The sequence below is a fragment of the Anopheles coluzzii genome, chromosome 3, assembly GCF_943734685.1.
Source record: "Anopheles coluzzii chromosome 3, AcolN3, whole genome shotgun sequence".
Classification (NCBI taxonomy): Eukaryota; Metazoa; Arthropoda; class Insecta; order Diptera; family Culicidae; genus Anopheles; species Anopheles coluzzii.
Window position 1 is genome coordinate 7,056,202 of NC_064671.1, and position 24,764 is coordinate 7,080,965.

The 24,764-nt window shown below is 47.5% G+C and overlaps 1 protein-coding gene across 1 annotated transcript in view; it reads left to right on the plus strand.

Annotated features, from left to right (window-relative positions):
- Nucleotides 1-24,764, plus strand: part of LOC120955790 (protein bowel) — a 41,652-nt gene that overhangs the window by 3,030 nt on the left and 13,858 nt on the right. The window contains exon 2 of the mRNA XM_040376940.2: nucleotides 15,032-15,859. Within this exon, the coding sequence (XP_040232874.2) occupies nucleotides 15,045-15,859 (815 nt within the window). The 5' untranslated portion in view covers nucleotides 15,032-15,044. The remainder of the gene's footprint in view (nucleotides 1-15,031; nucleotides 15,860-24,764) is intronic.

The window sequence follows — 24,764 nt, forward strand, 5'->3', positions numbered from 1 at the left end:
ATATGTACAAGCTTCCTATCACTACTACCACCCAGCTAACGGTGGTCACCCCTTTACCATCTGATCCTCACCAATCCCCTCCCCCCATGCGATGAGGCAGTAGTGGCGATTATTAATGACGTTTAAAGGCGTCGTTCGCTGTCGTGGCTTCTTTTCGATGTTTTTTTTTTTGCCGCTGCCCCAGGTCGCCGTAGCTTGTTGCTCGAAAAGGCCCGTCCGATCTCACGATCTTTCCTACGCGGCCATGATTCACGCAACGGCGAGCAGGGAGGAGAGTGAAGAGGGAGCGTCTGCGGAGGCACGGAATGGAACCGATTGGGAGACGAAACAATCATTTAATTTATTGAAAACGAATAAAGCTAACAATAAAAACGATCGTAACGTGCTGCGCTCCATCCGCGATCATGCTGCGTTTGTTGGGTTGGGTGGGATGTTTTTTTCCTTTTCTTTCTTGCCCTCTCTTCTCTGCTTCTATCATCTCGCTCTTTGTTGCTGTCCTTGTTTGGTGCTGACTGTTTGGTGAATGAGTATTGCGTTCGATGTTTCGAAGCAAAAAAAACTATAATGTGAGCTATTTTTTACACATTTTATTAATTCTTTTACATTAAACAGTCGCTTCTACGCGTTTGTTGCAATCAAATCTATGACTTTTATTTAATTTTATGCAAAGCTTATTTCAATTTCTAACACTTGTGTGTTTCGTATTCCACATTGAGCTGGACACTCCTAGACCTAGACACGTTATGATTCCTTCATTCGCATACAAACAACTCATCCGGATTGAATCCGTTCAAAAAAACATTCCCATTCATTCGAATGCTAACGGCCATATTTTACGCTTTTTTATTGCTTCGCCACCAGCTCTGGCGGGCGGTCCGCATCTTCTTCCGAACCGGAAGTAAGCCTAAAAACGGTCAAAACATCGACTATCGAACGATATGAATGAATAAACAAAAAAAGGGCTAACCGTTTAACCTCCGGACCCGAGAATAAACGGGTAGCAAACCCAAAAATCGCTAATTTAATCAGCAGCAAAGTGCTCTCCTTCCACCTTCCGGGATCCCCGTTTGGTTTCTCCATTTGCTCCTGCCATCCATTAGAACAGCTGCCCCGTTTTGGAGGTTTTTTTCATACCGTCATCATATTTTTTGTGTGTGGAATCTCTCAACTTGGGCGAAAACAGTGCAGCTTCTTTCCGAGCGAAGCTTTGCTTAGTTTTGGTGCGTCCTTTAATCATTTCGGACCTGTCAGTGAGCTCGTTTCTGCCTGCTCTGCAGTATTTCATTCGTTTTTTTGTGTGTCTGCTCTGGTATACACTTGTTTGTTTTTCGGTTGTGAAGACACTCTGTTTCACTCTCGGCGAACTAATTTACAGCGTTTGCTGTTGCTGCCCGGGCGTGGGAAACGGGGCCTGTAGCTCGCACATACATTCATCCATCTCCCATCTGCAAGAGTCGTGTTGATGCAGCTGAGCCGTGGAAGCTACACGAAAAAGCACCTGCCCTCATGTGGCCAGTCGACTAGAGTAGGGCGAGAGCTACCGCAGCAACAAAAAAAAAAAACGGAAAGCCGGAAAACTGGTAGCGTTTGCTGCTGCTACCGTGCTTTCCGAGCTGTGCTTCTGTGCTGTGATGGTGTTGATACAGCAAACGTGCAGAGAAAAGTTGCCAGCTCATTAAGAAATGGAAGTTTCTTTTCGCACTCCTGAGCTGCTCAGGCTGGCCCTCACTCGTTCGCTCACTTAGTTGATTAATTGCTGCAAAACGGGCAAACCGTTGGCTTCACCGATCGATTGGGCTGTTGTGTTTATTGATTTTTAAACACACTCTTGCTCGCCAACGATTAACGACCTAACGGAAGCATGTTCGAGTGGCATTACTAGCCGCCCCTGCCCCGCCGAGCCAACCTATTAACTAATAGGCTTACGCGTTGCTCACCGAATGCGTGTGCAAATGAGCAGCAGCAGCAGCACGGGAAAGGCTGTATTATTACTGCGTTGATTAAAAGCTTTTGCTTGTTTTCAAATTTTCCAAAGCGCCACAGTTCCACCTGCCCACCCGAAGCACACAAAAGCACCGGTGGAGCATCATTATCACGAGAACAAAACACAAAAAAGATCTCATTGATGAGCCCCACAGACAAGAAGGAACGCCCATTCCGTGGCTTTTGGGGTGGGTTTGAGATTTTTCGCTCCACACAGCCATGGCCCACTCTTTGGATTGCGGCAGCATTAGAAACGGAAACGCCTACGCCAAAAAAATAACAAAACAAAACCGGACCTACAGAAAATCCTAGACCACATCGGTCACACGAGAATCGAACAGTGAAGGGAGAAGCGGGCAAAATCAATAACTATAATTTAACAGGCTCATAAAATTTATCATAAAATTATAAGAATTGAATTTGATTTAACAGGCCCTGTGGTCGCGCGTGTTTGCCTTTTGCGATTTCGGGGAAGGCACGGGAACCGGGTCCGTTTGACTCCGCGCTGCTTTTGGTGGCATACACGCGTACACGACACACTTTCTTTCCCGGGGCTCGCTCTGCCCGTGCTGCAGCCCACTTGAGACGGGGCTGCAGCAACGCTTGAAGAAGCCAGTGCAGCGTCAGGTCCGAAGTCATTCCACGGTAGTCGAACACGGTCCAACATGTCCACCGAGCCGGAACGAAACTGCTTCTGACAGTGGCGAACCCGCGGGGAACGATGCGCACGACGACGACGACGACGACTTGCATGTCGCTGCCGACACTGCAGCAACTGACCAAAGCCGCCCTCCGTACCCGGTGTCCTTCTGCTCGACATGACTTCAGTCGGTGATGTCGCGCCGGCTGAAGCTTCTCGAGTGGAAATTTACGACCAAGTTGAGAGGCCCTTCCTTGCCTGCAGAAAGAATCGCCAACGTGTGCTGGCTCATGTTTTATTCATCCCTGGAACACGCTTGGGTATGTGTTCGCGCTTCGCTCGCGTATGATTTACACGCATCGCGTCCGGGGGGAGGGGGACAGGGTGATGCTTGTGTCGTTTCGCGCAGCACCTTTGCCCATGTTCCAGAAGACTACCGCTCGGGGAGCAGTCACCGTGGACACCTTCAATTTCAATGGTAATTTTAATTAATGGGAAGGGCGAAGGTGATGTTCAAGATGCAGCTGAGGCCTGCACGTTTGCAAAACGCCAGTAGCATCTGGCGTTCGCGCTCTGCATACGCTTTGATTTTTGTTTTTTTGGAGTTCTCAGTATCATTAGGTGCTAGTAAAGGTGTCTTGGTTTTGGAAGATTCAAAGAGAGAGAGAGAGAGAGGAAGAAGGACAAGCCACTAGAGCCTTGCAATCAACCGAATCGTACAACGCTAGTATCAACTCCAATTAATCTCGCCCCGGCTGTAAATGTGGCCCTCAAATTAATCACCAATTTTTATGGCCAGCCCGGGCTATGAATAATGAATCGCACGCCGCAAGTGCGAGATGTCGCTGTGAGCTGTCAAAATTATCCAAAACCCTAAACAACCAAAACTCTTTTACGGCCCAGGCTCCAGCCGCGATCCATCCGCGCAGCATATCGATATCGAGCGATAGAGTTGCTGTGGACTGGATGCCTCTTTGCGTACTGGGACGTGGCCATCAAACACACACACACACACACACACACACACACACACACACACACACACACACACACACACACACACACACACACACACACACACACACACACACACACACCAAAAGAGATGGTACAATAAAAGCTTAATTTTGAGGCTCTTTTTTGATTCTCCAAGAAACGGGGAAGAGATGTCCATCATTCCTAGCCAGTCAATGCCTCCCTCGCCTAACGAACGGGGTTTTTTGATGGGCATGCGCCTATAAAACTCAAACCCCCCATTTCGGGAATGGAAAGCGCTTTAACCCCTGCTTCTTTGGGCCTCAAGTCATAAAGCGTTTGATTAGACCCAACGGCAACGGTGTATGTGTGTTTGTGTGCGCGTGTGCGTGTGTGGGTTGATTTACAAAGTACACAACATTTAGACTTTCCTATCAAAACGGCTGTCGAACGGAACGAGCGAAGCAGAAACCACAATTTCGCTATCTTGTACCCTGACGCACTGCGCCGTAAATCCGGTGGCCATTATTTGGTGTGCGTAATGTTGTCGCCGTTACGAGTTACGCACAAACCCGCCAAAAGGTTGTTGTTTTTTAATGTCCTCAAAACTTATCAGAAAAGCATTCCTGGGTAGCCATTCACCTTGTGCGATAAGATTCCCGGGGTTTGTTTTTCCCGGGAGGAGCGAAGTTACCATTAACCAGACAGCTGGTTTTGATTTAAAGTCTGAATATCAAATTAGATCTATTCCGCCGGCCGCGGTAGACCTGTTTGGCATTCCTAAGTAGTACAGAAATTTACGACCCCAAATACATAAAGATCTCCAATCTCTATGGCCATGTACGCGATCACCACACGCCGCAACGCACACGCGGGAGAGCGATCTTGTGGCTTGGCAGTTCTTACCCATCGTACCAAACGAGGTACAACAAGTGGCCTGTTCAGCTCAGGCGCGATCACCCTGCTACAAGCATTCGCACCGCAGACTGACGCGACATTAAAAATGCATGCAATTCCTCCTACCGTTCGCCATTAAAATCACTTCACGTGGTCGTGGCCGTTTGCTTTCGCTCGCACTTTTCCACTGCTTCCCGTGCTGCTGCTGCCGCTGCTGTTGCTACCCAGTGCGCGACGGCACCCACAGTCACTGTGTCCGGGCGGGCTTCCCTTTCCCGCTAACGAGGGCGCGAAAGACTCATCAATGTTTGTAATTAAAACTTCACATTTTTTTCCCTGCCCTTTGCCTCGGTCTCGACAAGCAGCACCGGCAGGAGGAAGTTAAGAACCGGCACAACAAGGGGTCTATAATTTTACGACGCTTCTTGCCGACGACGCGTCTCGGGGGCGTACAAGATCGAGCCACAGCCCGTCCTCTGGCACACTCATTGCCCTACGGCACAGGGCTGCCCGAAAAGCAGGGGGTTTTCCTACTTTAATTTTTATGGCATCGTAAAATTATAAAAATTATACTGTTTTTCTTTAATACAAGGCTTTGGTTCGGTGCGATCGAGGGCTTTAGGGGAATGGTGGAAAGTTTTCTTCACAAGTCCCAACCCGAAGGTGATGGTGAGTCTTTGAGATTGTTGTTACTTTGAACTAGTTTTCCTCCCCCTCAAGCGAGCGGGTTCGGAGTTTCCTGCGGGAACAAACTCTGTTGCTGATTGCTGGATTTTATGGGCACTCCTACACAACTCCCAGCTGTGCGACCTGCGCAGATATTGGAGATGGTTTCCCCCTCGTCAAAACTGTTGGCGGAAGATGGTCGGAGGAACCTCCTCTTCCGTCTTCTGTGTGCTAGTTTAAATTAATTTATTTCCAAAACTATTAAATTATCGCCGCACGGTGCAGGAGCCTGCAGAGTTGCGTGATTTGTAATAGAGCTTTTCCGTACCGCAACTACTACTTTGCTGTTGAGACCCTCTTCTGGGCAACTTGGAGCTCGGCGGGTGTGTTGAGATGTTTCATTTTGTAAGCACTTTGATTTGTGGCATTCCAACAAGCATTGCGTCTCGGTACCGTTAAAGAGCTTGTGGACGATCGACAGAGTGACGTAGAACGTTTTGAGATCCGAGAGAAGGAGAATCAACATCAAAAACAGCAAAAAAGGAAGCTCATCGTGGACATTCAAACACGTACACCGTTCCCTGATCTGCTGCCTTCCTGCTGTCAAATCTTCAAAGGGTAGTTGCTCCGAGGTTGCGCTTATCTTGATCCTGGTCTATTACACCAGCAGGGAAGATCTCCGCGTCCGTGGGGGTTTGCCGTGATCGGAGGGAGTTGCTTTTCATCTTCCCCAAAACCTATCATTTGCCGACCAACTTTTCACCCACAATCGTCCCCACGGAGACGCAAAACAGGGCAAAAGAGGGGTTTGCTCACTCCGCTCTGTATCGCTCCATTCTCCGTGCTTTGCTGTTTGCTGCTCGGCTCGGTCGCTGGTCCGCATACCAATCAGGCGGTAATAAATTGAAAAAAAAATGTTAAGATAACAATCAGTTTTACTTTACTTCTCCTCGGGCCCACCGTCATCTCACTGCCACAGCGTCCACCAAACGAGTCAACGGCTCCGTCCTATTGAGGCATAACACAAAGTATTTGGCCTCGGCAATGGTCGAAGAAGCAGCAGGAGCAGCAGCCACAGCAGCCACAGCAGCACCAGTGAAAAGAAGGCTACTCCCCGTGAGCCCTACCGAGAAGATGGCGGGTGGAGACGGACCGCGCGGGCCTTGCTGCCGTAGGCATGCTGGCTCGTGATCGTTTTGTTCGATGTTTGGATACGTTGAACTTTTCGACTCTCTCGACTATTTCTGCTGACGCATTCTCGGGTTGTGCGCTCGTTGCTCGTCAACCAACGAACGGCCGTGCTGATCGTGATTCTTCCTCAAGCTTGATCTTTCTCTAACGCAACATCCCACACCACGCTGCGAGCTCCGATTCTCTTCTCGCGTTCCCGCTCGTCCCCGCAACACCTTTCAAACCGGTCCCGGGGCACAGCATCTTATCGGATCGAGCGCATCTCGCGCGCGCACCATAACAAATGCGCCTTCGTTACGTGCTTTTGCTTCGAGCGCAGGAGGAATTCTCTTTCTTGGCCGCGCAACGCGCCGTCGAGGAATGGGACGACCAAAACGGAATTACGAAAAGAATCTTCAAGATCTCGACGACGAATCTTGAACTCTTGGAAGATTCGAAAACTCGGGCTGGTGGTGGGATTTAAATCGGATTGCCTCAGAGAGATAGAGTAGGGAGTAGAGAGAGAGCGAGAGAGAGAGAGAGCAAGTGTGAATAAAGGGGGAAAAAACGCGGAAACAACAGAACCGAAAATATTTTAATTGTAATTTATGATTTTCCACCATGCGAATTAATTGTTTCGTTCGTACGTGCGTGCTTGTATGTGCTTTGGAAGTGTGATCATCCTGAGATTGCGCGAGCTGAGAGTTGCATGGCTATATTGAATTAACCTCTCAGTTCTGCAGGTTTCTGTGCAATCGTTGGAAGCCTTAATGACAGATATTCAATTAAAACAGCAAGAGCGAAATCCGATTCTGTGAATGTAATTGTTTTTCGATTTATCATGGAATTTATGCCCAGTAAAGCGATTGAACAATTAAGCGAATTTCGGTTCGGGATTTGGTTTCTTGTGTTTAAGATCAATATTTAATCGATCCCTGAGGAAGCAATTGCATCCACAGCATAGGCAACACTTGAAACATTCGAAATAAAAATAAACAATCAATAGACACCCGTCTCTAAAAGCTGGTAGTTAACTCCTGTGTAACTTGTCCAACATCGGGCTCGCTTCCGGATGCCATGTGTTAATCCATCAAAAAACGCCACCCGTCCAACGGTCGATTTAATGTCGCTCGAGGGTGAGTTATGAGCCTGCTGTCGAACGGCTGCTGCCAACCGCTTTCGCTGACGGACAGCAACCGTCCCAAGAGCAAGTCACAAAAACAAGGCAGTAGTCAGTGGCTACGTTTTGTACTGCCAAAAACAGAGCTCGTTGTCTCGAGCGCCTCGAGCACCGTTCATTTACTGTCGTTTGCCAAGGTCTGCACAGCCAGCGTTCCGGCAGCGGTCTGCGGGTGGGATTTTACCGCCATCGCGGCACATTAAAAGTCGCCCCGATGTGTGTGGAGTGCCAATTTTGGGCTCAGAGTTTTTGGGGTGACGGTGAGGACACTGGAAGGAGAGTTTGGCGGACAGTGTGGTCTACTTCGGGAGAGGTATCAGAAGCTCTTAAAAAGTAGCACAATATGACGGTGGACCTTCGTGAGTAAGTGCAATCACTTGGAAGAAGATTGGAATGGGAGAAGTTGGGTCAAATATCGGCCACCTTCGTTGGGTCATTGGACCGTGGTTGCTACGAGGGAGACTTAAGAAGCCATAAAGCACCTCTGTTTTTCGAGAACAATGTCTAGAAGTACAATCACTTTCGGTAAGCTTCAATAGTTGTGTACAACCAAGAATAGCATTTTAAAGTACATTTGAAAATGTTTCATGAAACCTTCAATATCCAGAATTCCAGAAGCGAAATAAACTCCAGCAAACACTTGTTGCCGCTTACTGAAAGCTAACAAAGTACAACTCGTTAAGAGAAACAACATTGGAGGTCTCTTTAGAATGTTGCATCGGCTCAAAACACAAACATAATGTTTGAATTTAATGTGACTGGCTGGCCACCAATGAATTGCTTTAAGACCTTGCGTTAGCTGTGAGAGGTTCGTTTCGATGGCATCAAATTACCAAACGATTCCCGAGAGAGAGAGAGCCCGATCCCAAAGAACAAAACACATCAAATACAAAACGGCCCAACATTGTTGTTCGATCGAGAAGTAGCGTTTTACTTGATGGATTGATGCGGACGAGAACTTCTTCCATCCTTAAGGGAATGAAGTCATCAAAAACCGGGGGACTTGGGAGAAACAGCCTGTCGAGATGAATCGATGCCATTGTTTCCTCGCACTCGCAAGCGAGACTGCTGCTACCCTGCGGTGTAATAAATCGTGGTTTCGTGGTTTAGCTTATGCTTGGAAAAGGGTTTCTCGAACGAAGGGGAAAGGGTTTGGAGACGCTTTTTGTGTGCTCACTCCGAGTGACATCATAAATTTTTGCACGGAGAGTCTTTGGTTGCACCAAGCAGTACCAGGAACAGAGAGACAGAGAGAGGGAAGCAAAGGAATGTTTATTATTTATTTGAGCCTGTTGCACCACAACAACTACGGACACAGGCTTGTGTGGTATTAGAAATTTGCAGCTCGAGTTATCGGTTTCGGTTTTGCACAAACTACTTCTGGGCGGTTTGCTTTTATGGTTGACCGATTGATCAACCGATCGCATAGCTCACCTTACAGTTGTAGTTGAAAATCGTTTCACGAGCCATTTTGGAAGTGATTTTTCAACAGCTCTTACGTTGCTTGCGGTTTCCCGATGCTCCAGGTGAAAGTTTTTTAACCGCCACAGATGAGACAACCCATTGACGGTTGATCATTTATACCACACACAAGCAGGGCCGTAATCTTGTGCGGTTTTTCGAATTGATGCTATAAATACAAAATATTGGTCATAAAATCGCCATTACTCGGTTGTGGCGAAAAATCTCTCACTTCACGTTGCAATTAAACTAAAGGAAAGCTCGACACCTCGAGAAACCTTTTCTTCATTCTCACATTGATACTCGCTCTGTGCAGTAGAGGCCACAGGTTCATGCCGCCTTTTTTCCTCCTGACTGATTGGCTCAGCAAACACACTCAGAAACACACACACAGAGCGACAGACCTCCGATGAGAGGTCACAGCTAAAACCTGACGAACGAAGCGAACGCTTGATGCAGGCAAATGATGAAAACGAAAAGAAACACCTTACCACCAGATGGTGCCGCTCGGGGTGAGGGGGGGGGGGATCGAAATTCCTGTCCCGTCTTCCGAAATCACCACCATGGGTAGGACCACCAGGAGAGTCCCCCTACTCACCGAGGGCTGGCAAATGTACAATCAGTTTGATTGAATCGCGCCGCGATCGCGCGCGTTGGAGCTGCGTTGATTTATCGAAATCTCCAGATCCATGGCCAAGAACCGTCCGTCTTCAGCCAGCGACAGATGGTGAGCCTGGCGGTGAGGCGATGAGGATGAACCGACGGCCCAAGACGATCAAATCATCGTGCACCATAAATCACGCGAAAAGAGGCGAGCGAAGAATGCCAGCAGGCGCATCTCCCCAACGAAACGATCTTGCGGGTGAGGTTTATTTTCCAAATCTAATTTGATGCGATGGCGGTGCCGCGATCGATTTGATAAAATTAAGATCCGATCAACAGCGCAACAGGTTTGGGAGAGGTCCTATTAGACGCTTTTTTCGGGGTAGGAAATATTATGCGCTAACGCTTTGGCTGCAAATGCTTTGAAGCTAAGCGCTCGTTTTAATTACTTACAGCTTAGGAAGAGGGAGCACACAAAAAGCCCGCCATTTTGCTCACAGCACGTCACCTGAAATCTGACGCGTGTGAACTGTGTCTACGAGAATGAGAATACAGCAACAACAACAAAAAATGAACCCCTCTACAAGCTTGATCAGCAATTAGGTTAACGTGCTGAAACTGAAACATTCCAATTCCACTCCCGTCACTCATTATCTGCGACAACCGCGTGCTGCCGTATGTGAACAGTGAAGGGGAGAAGAGGGTAAAAAAAATGCTTCTAATCTCGCCCGCGTCAGCCATGGCCTGGAATTATGTTGATACACACGCATAAGTTTTTGCTTGCCTGTCGTCTTCATCGGCAGCCCGCAAGAGACGCTCTCCTTGGAAGCGCTTCGGAAGAGGAACAAATCAGATCCCATCAGAGCACGTACGACAAGACGTAGCAGCAGCAGCATCAGCAGACAAAAAAAAAAACGAACGTCCCAACCTGTGATGAACGTAAATGAGTTCATTTCAGTCAAGTGTCATAAAAATAAGATAAAAAGTAGCAAAAGCGGAAGACCCTATAGCCAACCCAAACAACTCGGTGGATCAGTTGGAGCAGCAACAAAAAAAAACTCAACCAACTCAGAAAAAAATATGCGTTCCGATGAATCGTTAAGATGGGGCAAACTGTTTCGGTGCCGTTTCGCAGTTGTGCCATTTTTACGAGCCTGTTGACGGCAGGGGTCCCACCGTAGCCTTAATTTTCGTATCTGTTTTGAGTATGATTTTGTTTTGGCAGGTTTGTGAGAAATGATATGGTGGTGCTTTTGTTGGGGTTGTTGTAGAAGATGATTTGACAGGATATTGTTTTAAATTTGGGTTGACGTTGTACGTTAAAAATGCTTTCAATTTGGTGATTTATACTCCAGTTTCTACACACTTTAAATAAAATATACAAATATTGTGTTTTACAAGATGTAGCTAACTTCCAGAAGCGATTTTATGGTTCCTATCTTCCTAGGGACATCCCATTCCGCCACAAACCAACAACTTGCACAACAGTTTACTAGCCTGATGAAAAATTTAAACCCATGTCATAAAATATTTACCAACATCGGGCAAGCTCTTGCTCATCCAGGGGATTTTACAAAACTTCTGTACTCCTCGGGCCAACAATCACCGGCAATGGTTACAAAAGGGGTTAGTTTTTCTTTTTTTTTTCGGGTTGGTGACAGCTTCTGCTATTGCACCACGCTTATTTGCACTCGCAGCAGCATTCTAATCGGAGTACAACGGCAGCCAACCCAGTGGCATCGTTATCAACGCCGACACCGTGAGCAAACACTGCCACGGTAACGCTCCCAGCCCAGGCTCAAACCCCACGCTGGAGGTGTTCAAATAAGATAAGAAAAGCACACGAGTACACACAGACACACAGACAGACCTCCACCGTTTGTGCAGGGGAGAGAACAAAATGTAGGCCAACCAGAGAGGGGAGAAGGGGGGGTGTTGTGTGGTTGCACATTGCACATACACACTGCTTTGGGTGCTTTTTTCTCTCTCTCCTGACCCTTGCTTCACTAACAGCATACCGTGTGGTGTAATACACGTACGATCCGCTCCAACGTGTACCAGGTGCATTGGAGTGTGTGTTTGTATGTATTTCTTCCAACAGTTTTCCAGTTTCCACTTTATCGAATGCGGGTTAGAACATGAGGCTGGCTCCCCCCTGACACAAATGGTCCGGAATCATGTTTGACCACGGGTGCCAAGAAATGATCCGATTCAGTTTCAGGCCATAGCCTTTTTACTTTTTTCGGTTTGTTCTCCCTTCGTTTGCCCCGAGCATGATGTGTGCTGCATTGTGTGTGATGGAAAGTGCATCGCCAAATGGGTTCTACTGCACTGCAATTGAGCATTCGAAGTGCAATTGTAGCACCCGTAAGTGGCACCACATTTTCATTCTTTCTTTTGCTCGGTCTTTCCCCCCCCCCCCCCATTCTTTCCGCCCCGCTTTCTGTAAAAACTTACACGCATGGTTGGATGGGTTTTAGAACACGTTTGTTAGATTTTATTGCAAACTTAGCATGTTACTCTCTCTTTCCATTCTCCAATTTGCCCCTTTTTGCTTAATGAAAATCCCCATTTCCACGCACACACCTGAGCCGCAGTGTATTCGCTATAACCCGTTTTCGGTGGCGCGCCTTATCTGGAGGGAATAAATTTTAATAAATAAATAATGAAATGAGAAATTTCTCGCCTCACTTACAATCACGCGTGTGTCGGTCGGGGCCATTGCCACTGGAAGCAGCGATCTGCTACTACGTGCACTTACACACCCCGGGTGGGCCCCAAACCGCCCGGCCGGTGCTGAATGAAAATGAAGAAAAATGCATTTTGGTGCCGGTGCTGCCGCTTTTCGCAGGTCACCTTCCACCCAAGCACCCCCAAAAGCAGGCAAAAAATGCGAAGCGACACATGAAAACACGTTACACGTCTCACGGTTGAGCTGGGAAATGATTTATCGGAAGATTTGGGTAGCAAAAGTAGCCCGGAGAAGAGGGCAAAGCAAGTGACGCTACCCTTGTTGGGTTTCTTTTTCGTGGGGCGTTGTGTTGGCCCGTTGTTTTGCTGTTGTCTTTTTGTTGGCTTATTACTAATTACTAATTCATTCGGGGATTTGGCGACCCCGTGCGGGCGTGTCGGCATGGCATGTACCGAGGTGTTGGCCGTAAATTTGTTTCCATTTTTATTTTCCTCCCTTCGTATCGTTGCCCTCTCTCTCTCACACTGTCTTCTTTTTTTATTTGCTACTGTTGCTTCTAACAACACACCACACACACACAAGTGGCACACTAGTGAGGAGATAGAGGATGATGTATGAAAAATATGCACCAAATCCTCCTACCATCGGCGTCCGAGTAGGCGATAGAGTCCGGTAGCCATGGAGCCCGGTGTTGGCTGTAGTTACTTTGCGCGAGCGTTAATGAGGCGTGAGGTAGCTAACAGGTTGATTTATACGACCAGCGCGGCCCCCGGCTCCCAACCGGCGTTTGGCGGGGGCCATTTTCTTCGTTCCGGTGCTGATGGTGCACACTCTCGCACACACACACATACTTGAGCCCACTCACACACTTTCGCCCCTTTGCCCCTTTATTGGATGGGTTGTTTGGTAATTAAAGATTTTAATTTAACTACCGAACAACGGCTTGTACTTGATAGTTTGAACAAGTTGTGTTAGCGTGTTTTGTTTCCCCTTTTCTTTTTGTTTCTCGTTTGATTTCGAAAGCTTCCGTGTTGGTTGGCAGTGTTTGCCCTGCAGCAAGTACAATGTCATGTTTCCAACGCTTTATGGATGCATTCTGTGATAAATTATCACTAAAAAAAGCTGGTTGTGATATACGGATTACCGAAAACCGAAAAGAATGGATAAGCCGTTGTGTCCTTTGCGCCAATCAATTTGCTACTGTTTATTCACTTGTCATTTTTATTTACATAGTTCATTCATAGTTCATTTCATCCTAATCCGTAACTGATCTAATTCAATTGAAACATTTCACCATTTGACACAATTCATGAAAACTTGCAAGTTCAATTATTCCAATTTTCTAAACTAACTACAATTCAATTTAATTCAATTTCCAACACATTCATTAAAAGCTAATTTATTTCTATGTGCCGTAGCGTGTCGGTAAGGAGTTTTGCTGCAATGTGTGGTGCCGTGACCAGGATTGGCATTATTTAAATAACTCTTGCTGCTTCATGCAATAGTTTGATTGTTCTACTTTTTTTTATTAATTTCAATTTATCACTCCAAACACACTATTTGACATTTGCACTCGTTGGTGCCGTGACCAGGATCCTCTTAAATGTATTAATGTTTCTCTATCGCAAAAAAAGCTGCGTTTCATTTCGTTCGTTCTGTTTGCACGTGGATTTAGTTTCGTCGTATGTGCGCAGTGGGTTGGTTTGGTGCGTTGGAACACTTAAACGTACGTACACAAACCTCCCACCCTCGACTTGGCTCGACTCGGTAGGATTGGGTCACGTTTTGTTTGCACACCCCTTAGCCCTGTGTGCCCTGGCAGCGCGATGTAGTTCTTTAATTCTTTCCCAATTTTCTCGCTGCCTTCTTGCTTACTGGAGATGAGTGTGTGTGTGTACGTGTATGCATATGGAACAAAAACACATCACACCGAAAACATTCCACAACAGCCCTGCAGCAGTGCCTATATGCTTTATGGTGCTCCAGCGTTAGATTGCATGTGTCTGGGCCTGGCGTGGCCCTTGCCTTGTTGTGCTTTCTTTCCTCCTCCGTCCGCTTTTTTTTGGCTCTCCCTTCGCTCTTGAGTCGATTGTTTACTTACACTCTTTCTCTCGCTGAAAGCTTATCAACCTCGCCAGCAGAGCAGCAGCGGAGTGTGTGCATGAGTAGGGAAAAAAGGACGAACCGTGGCAGAGAAAATGTTTACGTTTGGCCAAAATATATATTCAACCGGACACGCACCAGACGAGCAGGGCGGGCGGGGCCCAAAAGCAACAATCTTGCCTCGGCCGGTGGCAGGAGGCAAAGAACGAAGACCAATATTTGTTCAGAACCCCCGAAGGCAACAGAGCGCATATTAGTGTGTGCGCTGGCTGGCTGCGAGGGTGCTGACGAAAAATGCAAACGAAACACCCCGAATCTCCCGTGACCCGTGTTGCTGGCTAACAACAACAACAGCAGCAGCGGGAAGAGAGAAAGAGAGAGAGAAAAGCGAGAAAAGCCTTCAATAAATCATTGGCCGCGATCGTACCACGCCCGGGCGAAACGCCTATATGTGTTTGGGGTGTACGTTAGCCAAAATGATATCTTCCTCATACATCGACGGGTGTTTGCAACGGGTTCGTTGAGACCTGTATATCTCTATTTCGAGGCATTAGCTAAAAGTATCTTTTTGGTCGTTTTTTCAACCGTTTACTCATTTTAGCATTCACGTTGGTTCAATTTTTAATTCTATTATTCCCGTTTTTTCTTGTTTCTTCTCCAGACGCGCCACCAAAATGCCCACCGAAGGTCCAACGCTGGACGACCGTGGTCTCGCGACACTGTCCCGATCGTCGCGCATCGATCAATTCCTCGCCGGCAACGGTGGCCCGCCAACCTCACCCACCATCCGTGGCTCGTCGGGCGGTTCCGGCAGTGGCAGTGCCCGAACGCCGTCCTCCTCCTCGAGCGGATACGAAAGCCAGCTGGCCTTTCAGCATCACATGATGGCGTCCGGGGGTGGCCCGCCCCAGCACCATGGACGGGAAAGCTCAGCCTTTGTTCCGGTGCTACCGTCCCGAGCGCTTCGACCCAGCCTCTATCCGGGCGTGCTGGAAGGTCCACCGGACGGCCTGTCCAAGGAAGGTGTCCCAAAGCGTGGCTCTAGCTACGAACTGATGGCCATGATGGCCGACAAGCGCAAAGAGCTCGCGTTGAGGGAAGCGGCAGCCGCCGCCATGCTACTTCCACGCCCCGGCGGTCCACCGGTACAGTCCCCTTCCGGCATTTATCCACCGCCGGGAGCGTTCCTTGGCGGTCCGGGACCATCGCCCACGTCCGCCGGCACGTTCACGTTTCCACCGGCCGGCGTAGGGCTGTACCCGCCGGGCGTCCCACCCGGCATGCATGCCGGGCTCGATCGAAGACTGCTGCGTGCGCCCGGGCGTGCCTCCCGGCCCAAGAAACAGTTCATCTGCAAGTTCTGCAACCGCCAGTTCACCAAATCGTACAACCTGCTCATCCACGAGCGGACGCACACGGACGAGCGGCCGTACTCGTGTGACATCTGTCTGAAGGCGTTCCGAAGGCAGGATCATCTGCGCGATCACAGGTAGGACAAGTTTTCACGTAATGTGTAATTTGAATTTCTCTGCATCCTTGGGAGGCTAACAAAAAAGCCCTCCTCAAGGGCAGCAACACTTTAAGCGGGAACCGTCTCCCTGAAGGCTTTTCCCGTGCGCAAACCGCCAATTACGCTTTATCAATTTTGTTCCCTCCAAAAAACACGCTCCTAAAACTTCTAACGATCGATCCCTCAGCGTATCCTTTTTCCACGTTCGGCATCATTATCTTTTGCGTGTCCTCGGGCACACAAAAAAAACTGATTTCACGATGATTTATCTGTTCCTTCCCAGAAAGAAAGAGAAAAAAACACACAGCCGAGAACCCGTGGGATCGATCGCCGTCCCGGTTGAGTGTTTCGTGTTGTAATGTATTCTTAAGCAGTTTTAAAACAGAGCTCTTTTAATTTACCGCTCCAAGCGGTTGGCACAAATGGAGGGCCCTAGTTGGGAAGGTTTCTCACGCAAAACGGCCAACCAGGGGCGTCTTGTCTAAATCGCGTGCCTAGACCGAGCGGCTTGGCTGGCAATTGTTCCGGCAGCGGCCCGGCCCGGCGACTTGCGTGTGCTTGCTCGTGTAAATGTCACTGTGATTTGCGTTTCTGTAACTCATCGTTTTACCACCAACCCCCAGCAGGGTGACACGAGGTGACGTACGTGTATGGTTCGCACGCAAACGCAAATTGAGCGAAAACGGGGCCGTCTGTGCGGGTTCGTGGTTTTAATTGTACGCCAGATTGCGTGCCAATTTGGTTCGGGTCGGGGCCCCAGGCTGTGGTTAGAGTTTGTGTCGGGAAACACGGAAAACATCATGTTAAAGGTAGCATGCGTTTTTGGGACGGTTGCGGTCACGAACGATAGGGTTGTGATTTATAGCGCTGGAAGCGTTTGCAATAATAGGTTTCCCGCTTGTAGATCGGTGCTGTTGTTGTTGATCTTACATTATAATAATTGCTAATTATTCAAGCTTGCCCATGCCGGTAGCTTATTGCAAGCGCATTTTAAAGCTCCTTTTTCTTTAGCAAAGCAATTAATACAACCAGAAACCAATCCCATTTTCTACCATCTTGGGAACATTGCACTCTAAGAGATAAATATTTGCACAATTACTAGTCCCAGCGTACGTACGAATGCGGGAACACCATTTCGTATGTGGAAAGCAAGCATAAACGCCAACCAGAACAAACATTGGCCACAAACATTGGTAGCCTATGGGGGGAGAAGAAAAGCGAGACAAAACCTCAATTGCAGCATGCACCGGAAGTGCGGAAGCAAACAAAAGCAAGCGAAACGGTTGCAATTGTGTTGAAATTAAACGCGTTAGGGCGTGCGAGGAGTGGGAAAACCGTTCAAGAAGAAGGAATCGAACAAAAAAAAGGCTCTCATTGCGCTTCTGTAATTAACGGAGCGTTTATGTACACACAGACCCACACACACACAAGCAATTTAAGTGCATCTTGCTTCCACAAAAAAAAAACAGAACAAGAACAGCCAAAGAAGAGATACTAAATTGATCGAAAAAGAGTGCAAAAATAAAACATGGAATAAATTGTGGCTCGGTTGGACTGGTTTGCTTTTCTTCCTTCTTTTTTTTTGTGGTGTGTGTTCGTAAAATGGCGCTGCCAACCCATCACCGATCACGTCCCGATCCTTATCTTCCGGTGGAAGTGCTCCGCCGAAGGAGTGGAAACACAGAAATTAGCGTAACAACAGGTGGTTACGGTTGCATTTCTGTTCGGCACGATGGTCCGGCTCTTCCGTTCCGGTTTTGATGGTTTGCAATTGTTCCATTCCTGCTTGCCCGTTTGTTTCCCCCCTTTTACGATTGCACGAAACTGGACGCGATCGGGACGCGATGGATATTCTTCTCACGTTCCGGGCAGGAATAGAACTGGCAATGGAAGGGCGTTTGCGAGTCTTTCTGTGTGTGCAATGGTGTAACGATCGATTTTGCAATAATTTCGCTCCATTTCCGTTTGCCGGGCCGGAGTGCCCGGGTTCCGGTTGGTTGAGATCGATTGTGGGAAGGAAAACACATTCAGGGCTGATTGAGGTTTGAAGAAAAAGGAATAAAGTGCTATTTTTACAGTGAATAAAAAGGGGAGGTGGATTTGAATTATCTCGTACCTTAATCCTAATTTAATTCACACTTTGCTCGAATGCTGTTCCGTTCTGAGTGCCGAGGCAAAGGAGAAGATGGTGTAATCGTGTCATAAGCGAAGCAGCCGTAGGAGCAGAAACAGTTGCCGACATTTAATTGAAGCCGTCGCTCATTATCAAACCCATTTACTTTGTTCCATGCACGTCAACATTGCATTAAGTGTTGCCAATTAATGTTGCCCAAAACATGCACCGAAAAATACACCTGATCAACCGAGTTGCACCATGCACATAAGTGTGTTTGTGAGTTCAAAGTGAAACATTGCAATGGGGTTTTTTTGAAGCCACTTTTGAAACTTTTAGCAATTTCGCCTCATTTTCGACTTTCATCCCAGCGCTGACTTTAATTGAGTTTTGCAACGGGATATCCTCCTCGCAGGATCCACACACTACATCCTGCCTGCTCATTAATATGCAAATGGGCAGTCGCCCCAGGGAGGCAAACGCGAGCGAGGCGAGCGTAAAGTGAGCAAAAAAAAAACCAATGACGACACCATCACGTCCGGTGCAGGATGCGTTTGAGTTTAGCATACACAACCAAAGAGAGAGAGAAAAAAGCAACAACTCACCACCATCAACCCCCCAAAAAAAAGCAGCTTTATTGCACCAGCATGCACTGGCGTGCTGCATGTTGCATGGTGTAGCGAGACACTGCACTGCTCTTATCGGAGTTAATTTATCAAGCGTTTACCGCCCGAAGGAAGGAAGCGGCCAACAAACGCCGCCAAGTGAACGGGAATCGAAAATCGCACCTCCGTTTTTTTTTTTCGTAAAGTCAGCCCAGAGTGTTTTTGTTCTACTCACTTGCCACGATACAGGATCCTCTCTGTACGCAGGATATACGCAAGAAGTGAGAGTAAATTATATAGTGGTCTTGTTGTTGCTGTTTTTCTGTTTCGGGGAAGAACAATCGACAACGATTCTATCAGGAGCCGGCTTGGCTCTGTCTGTTGCCCGTGTGTGTGTCTTGGGCAATTAATTACTTTGAAATAAAACTTACCATTATGCGTTTCGTGACTTTCGGGAGGACCTGTCTTTGACAGGGCGGTTGTGGTATTAAGTTCCGTTAATTAAAACATGAAATATTGCATTCAATTAAGCATTAAAAGTGTCTCAATATTTTACCGAGAGGCTGGTTTAAACGGTGCGTGTGGAGAAATAATTGGCAATTTTGGGGTCATGTTTAGCTTGGTCCCTTTTTTCTTTGAGCAATGTTCTGTTATTTAGCAAATTATGTGAAAACGAGTCTTTTGAAATGTTGTTTTGTATGCAACAATTAACTAATTGTTAGTACAAAGTGGCTTTTTAGTGTGAATTTGATGCAGATTGCTTACCAACAGGCGTTTTCAAAGCGAATAAATTTCCCATTACTTAAAGTCACCAAGAGCAATGCAAGCTGATTCGCAAACAGAGCTAAACAACACTTTTTTATTGTTCCCCAACACAGATCAACTTTTTCTATCAGCATATGAATAAATCAACAACCCAGTGCAAACCATATTGCATTTAATATTCATCACCTTCGGGCAATGTATCACTACTTCGCAGAATATTTACTTCACTCAATATTCCAAATAAAAATAGTTTTCACCCGTGATGATATTCAATCAACGATAACAGCTCGTATGTGCCAGCAAAAAGGCTCCAAAAAGAAAGCCCCACATCCCCCGGCGACCGTACCGGGCTCAAAGTAACTCTTGACCGAACAAGAATGCCACAGCCAAGAGCCAAGGGCGTGTTAGTTTTCACTGCACAGAAGCAAAGTTTTGCTGCTCCCATCGCTCGTCATGAACGTGCACCCCGTTCTTATGGAGTGCTGAAGCAAACTGTGCAAACTTGTCCTGCTACTTGGTCCTGGCTGCAAACTGCCGGAAACTGCAACCAGACACGGCACGTCGCTCAGCAAAACTCTTCCCCGAATTGCATGTAAAACATCTAGCAAAACATTAATTTGAGTACGGCTAAAAGTAAACTGTTTTGCTGCACCCGCTGAAAGATAGCTGGTCCAAGGGCGAAAAGGCGATCGGAAGCGAAGGGTGCCTGCTCGGTATACCTAGTTATTGGGACGCTTTTCCGGTAAAGGGAAGCAATAGGTTCACCCTTGTCAGCACCGAAAGCATATGTAGGTTTTGAGTTTTGTGCTACGAGAGTTAACATGCACCTGACAGGGCGGGTCCGTTCTTGTGTGGGAGTTTTTCAACTAACTTAAATTTTAACGGATAGTCGCTTTTTATAGTAAACGAGGGAAGGTCTTTTGGGATGTTAGTAAAAAACGGAAAGAAAGCAAACCTTCCAAAACTGGGCAATTGTTTTTAACGCTTGATTAATTCTTTGCATCCCATTCTGGTCTGCCCGGAACAGACCCTCTTTGGGTGTGATGCTAGTTTCTAAAATGTAATCGAACTTTGGGCACCCAAATTGGCTTCCCTTAGCCGTAATCTGTTGATTCCAGTCAGTGGATTTGGTTTGAAATTTGCTCCAAAAAAGTAGGGATGAAAAAGTTGCTCCGCTTTCCGGCTCACCAGCAGACTCACACCCAAACATTTCTCCTAAAATGGCTGTGGCTTCTCTAAAACCTGCTCGTGTGAGAGAGTTTGTGAACGTGGACACACTCACAACCACAAAAAGGGGTCCAAAGAATGAAACAAGACCGAGAAAAGCAGAAGGGAACTTTTGCAATTTGATTCCAGCCAGTGCTGCACTTTTCTGATTGTTTGCTGCTGCAGTTCTTGTGTTTGGTCTCCGAAACCGTAACCGATTTCCTTGCCAATTTCCTTGCTTTCCGTGTGCAAAACTGTGCTGGGGTCGGGAGACAATGTAGCTGGGGTCGGGAGACAGCCACCACACAGCACAGCAATGGAACAAATCGAACCAACTGAAAGGGCTAAAAACTCCCCAAAACTATTAAATGAAAGACGGATGAACGAAACCTACCCAAGGAACAAACAAAAAGGAACCTTCCGACTTACTGTAGCGCTTGGACGACGCCGGCGACGGCCTCCAGAAACGGTTGTCCACTAACGTAAACGGCTCACGTACGATAACTCAACCTCCGCCGCGCACGTGGAACGTGTTTCGTTTGTGTCGGAGCTGGGTGTGGAGGGAAATAATTACATTGAATTCTTTTATAATTATACACCGTGTATCCCGTGTACCGTGTACGATGCCCCAAGGTCCTCTTGGAAAGCAAGCGCAAAACTTGTTCCGACTGTGGGGACGTGAAACTGAGAACACACCAAGAAAGAAGGTACACGTAACGTATCCAGGGCCAGGGCCACCAGCATCTTCAGAATCGGAAAAGAAACCTTTCCCAACCCGCCCGATGTTGCCGCAATTCTTCGGATGGAGCAAAACCGCAATGCATCTTCCCCGAACACATCACCTCGTCCTCGTCTGATTATTGATTCCAGCGCTGCGATAAGACTGCCTGCTACTCGTCCTCGCCTCGTGCGATGGTGTGATATTTCGCCAGCATCCAGTGCAACACAGAGTTGCTGTTCCTGGAGTTACTGGCAGTTTGAAGGTTTGCCGTTGGATAAAAATTATAACTCAAGTAGGCCTCTCGCCTGCTCCACAACCAGTTCCGAACCCGACCGTTTCGGTGTGAGTGATGAAGCACTGCGCTGCTAATGGACTCGATCCATTTTTGGAGCCCACCGCAAAGTCGCAGTTGCTGCGGTGGTTCGTTCTTGATGGTGTGAATTCGTACACTCTAAGACTGTATCACGTTACACGGTGTTAGTCCGGGTCCGGATGAGATTGTACTTTTTCCTCAGTTTTTGGAAATCAGGAACTTCTGCTCCGTAATCGTTTATCAGCCGAACAGAACGGACTTTAATCAGTTAAAGTAATATAAATCTGGTCTCGGGCTCTCGAGCCTGCTTCATGCAACCCTCCGCTGTTCGGTTTCCAAGGTTGCCGTGGAAAGTGCCTCCTCTCCACTTCGCAGGAAAGAAAGCTTACATCCCTTGTAAGCATCGCGTGCATAACAACCTTCTGGAAAAAAGGGCTAATGGAGTCCCTGAGTGCAGGTTTATTTGTTCCTACTTTGCGCTTCGCTTTCGAGAGCTGTTTACATACCACACGGAGAAGCAAAAGTACACGTGTGTGTTTTGTCGATGGAAGAATGAACACACACAAACAAAATAGGACGCTGTAAGTCGCTGGTGCGGTTCAAACCCCCACAGCCGCTGCCTGGGAACTACTGCTCACTGCAATCCTTGTGAAGCACATTCCATTCGCGCAGGGCGGTTTGGGCTGGGGCGTGTATCGCTTAATCGAGCTCTTACGGATGCAAATTTTATTCCATCCTTGCCGTTGCGATGAAGAGCTGTGAGCTGTTTTTAAAAGTCTGTTTCCAGAAGTGTGCACCACTCGGCGAACCCGGAGGAAATGCCTTGATGCCGTTTTTTTCCCACATCCCTGTGAATGGTTGTGGCGGTCCTTTCGGTTCGGTGTCTGCGTTTTGAGAAGTTCTCTGCCTGGCAATTGGCATCAGACGCATTTGGCACGGTGCGTGATGACTGACTTATTTTGCAACTCGTTTTTTTTGCAAATTTCTCACTCCCTTAACTGCTTGACGTGTGTCCAAATGTGGTTCAAAACTTCGCCACAATCGTTGCCTGCGCTGGTGCTCCCCTTTTTGTATTGTTTTCCTAAACGCGCCACTTTCAACACTTGGAATTATGGTGCGCTGAAGCTGAGTAACGGGCTACGGGAGATAACGCTCCTTCCGCGGGGTGAAGGTTTTGCCCATTAAAATTCAATAGATCATTAGAAAACAATAACATAAACGGTTCGTGAGCGGTTTAGTTCGCCACTCGATAAGACGGCGGAGACCTTCGGCTCTTCAGCCGGACTCTTTTGCCCGTTTTGTGCCAGGCGGTGCCGATGACAAAGTTACGAGAGCTACCACCACCGACCATCGGGAGATCGAGATCGAGGGAGTCTTCAAGCTGTCTGGTACTACCTTTCCCTTCTGAGGCTTTGCGCGGGGAGTGCTCTCGTACGGAGTGGAGGACCGAACATACAAGAAAGCCTTCACGTGAGAGCAGAGCAACAGCACAAAAAAAACTCTGGAGTCTTCAACTCATTTGATTTGCATAGGTTTCGCTTGGTCGGTGTGGGGAGTGTTTGAAGACGACAGGAAGGAAAGTGCTGGTAAGAAACGAATTTTTAATAGCTTCTCATTCCAACAAACGCAACTGCCTTTTCTCCTTCGCCAGGCACTTTGGGGCCGATGGTCCAAACTTACAGGAACAAGAGAGTTTTTTTTCTCTCCACCACACACAGCCCTTGGCAATGTTTGGGCTCGATCGATCGTGCCTGAAGACGGTGAGCGTGTACCGCAAGACACTCGCCTGGAAGCTGGACGGATGAATCGTTCGATTTGAATAATTTATTCATTCGCCATCATCGGTCGCCTGCCACAGGAGCGATGGTTGGAAACGCGTTTTTTTTTTGCTTTCCAAAAGAAGAGTCGCAGAAGAAAGAGCAAACAGAAAAAATAAGCAAACGCTGATTTCAAAATGGCGATAAAATAATCACCCAAAAGTGTATGGATGTTTCGGTTGGACGTTGGACGGCACAAAAGCAACAAAAAACGTACACTTTCGGAATAAGTGTCCCATATACGTCCACCCGGAGGGGGACAATCCTTCATCAACTTGTACACTTTAGTGGCGAACGATCGGTCGTATGACAGGTTTTGAATTTTTTTTTTTGTTATTCCCACCACTGTCTCCCTAGAGGGCGCTCCGAACACCACGTTTCAGACTTGAGTGGCTTAATCCGAAGAAAAAAAGCGCTCGTCGCGCGGCATGGGGCAACATTAAAGAGAAATAACATTAATTAGTGTTATGTTGCTATATTTAACACATTCCGAGCCGCCCTAGAGTCCTGCCATGGTGGATGGCGATAAAAAACACACACCTATACATACAGGAAACGCCAAGTGGGCAAATGGATGGATGGATTCGTTTCCTGTTTCCAGCTTACTTTTCTCCTCTCCAGTCCAAGTGGCAAGAATCGGTAATGGCCCGGGCGGTACGTTTTGAGTGTGACATTCTTGAATGAAATTCTACAACCGGTCCATCGTCCATCGTGCTGAAGAGGCTGTGAAACGGCTGTGGAGTGTGTTTCGTTTGTCTTTTTGCTCATTATACAACGCCCGACCGTGCTATGTGTGTGTGTGTGTGTCAAGTGTTGTTTAATGTTTGAGGTTTTGAGTCAGTCCAATACCTTTGTCACGCTGGATGCGAGATTTTGGAATGCCATTAAGGGATTGAAGACTCAACCTTGGAGACTATGAATGGGAGATGTATTCACTTCTTACTCCATTAATAGCTCAGCCAACCGTCGCTACAATGTCCAATTCAACACGAAACAAATGACACACCATTTGATGTTAGTGCACTTCCACGCCACACAATGCCTGGCATGACAAATGGCGTGGCAGGCAATGAATCCCGGTCGTAAGAATAGCACTTGTGGCTTCTCTTCTGCCACCTCGACAGAATCTTCTGCACATTGGGGCGTTCCATTGCTCTCCAACCAACAAAAAAAGAGGGAACGACAAAGTAACGCTGCATTACACCTTGGACCTGCAAAAAAAGAGAGCGCCGCTACACAAAAAACCCAACGATCGATTGCATACTGAGCGGAAGTTTCTCCACCACGATGCACCGAGAACAAAAAGGCAAGCGAAACGTTGCACTTTTGATTTATGGTGGCGAA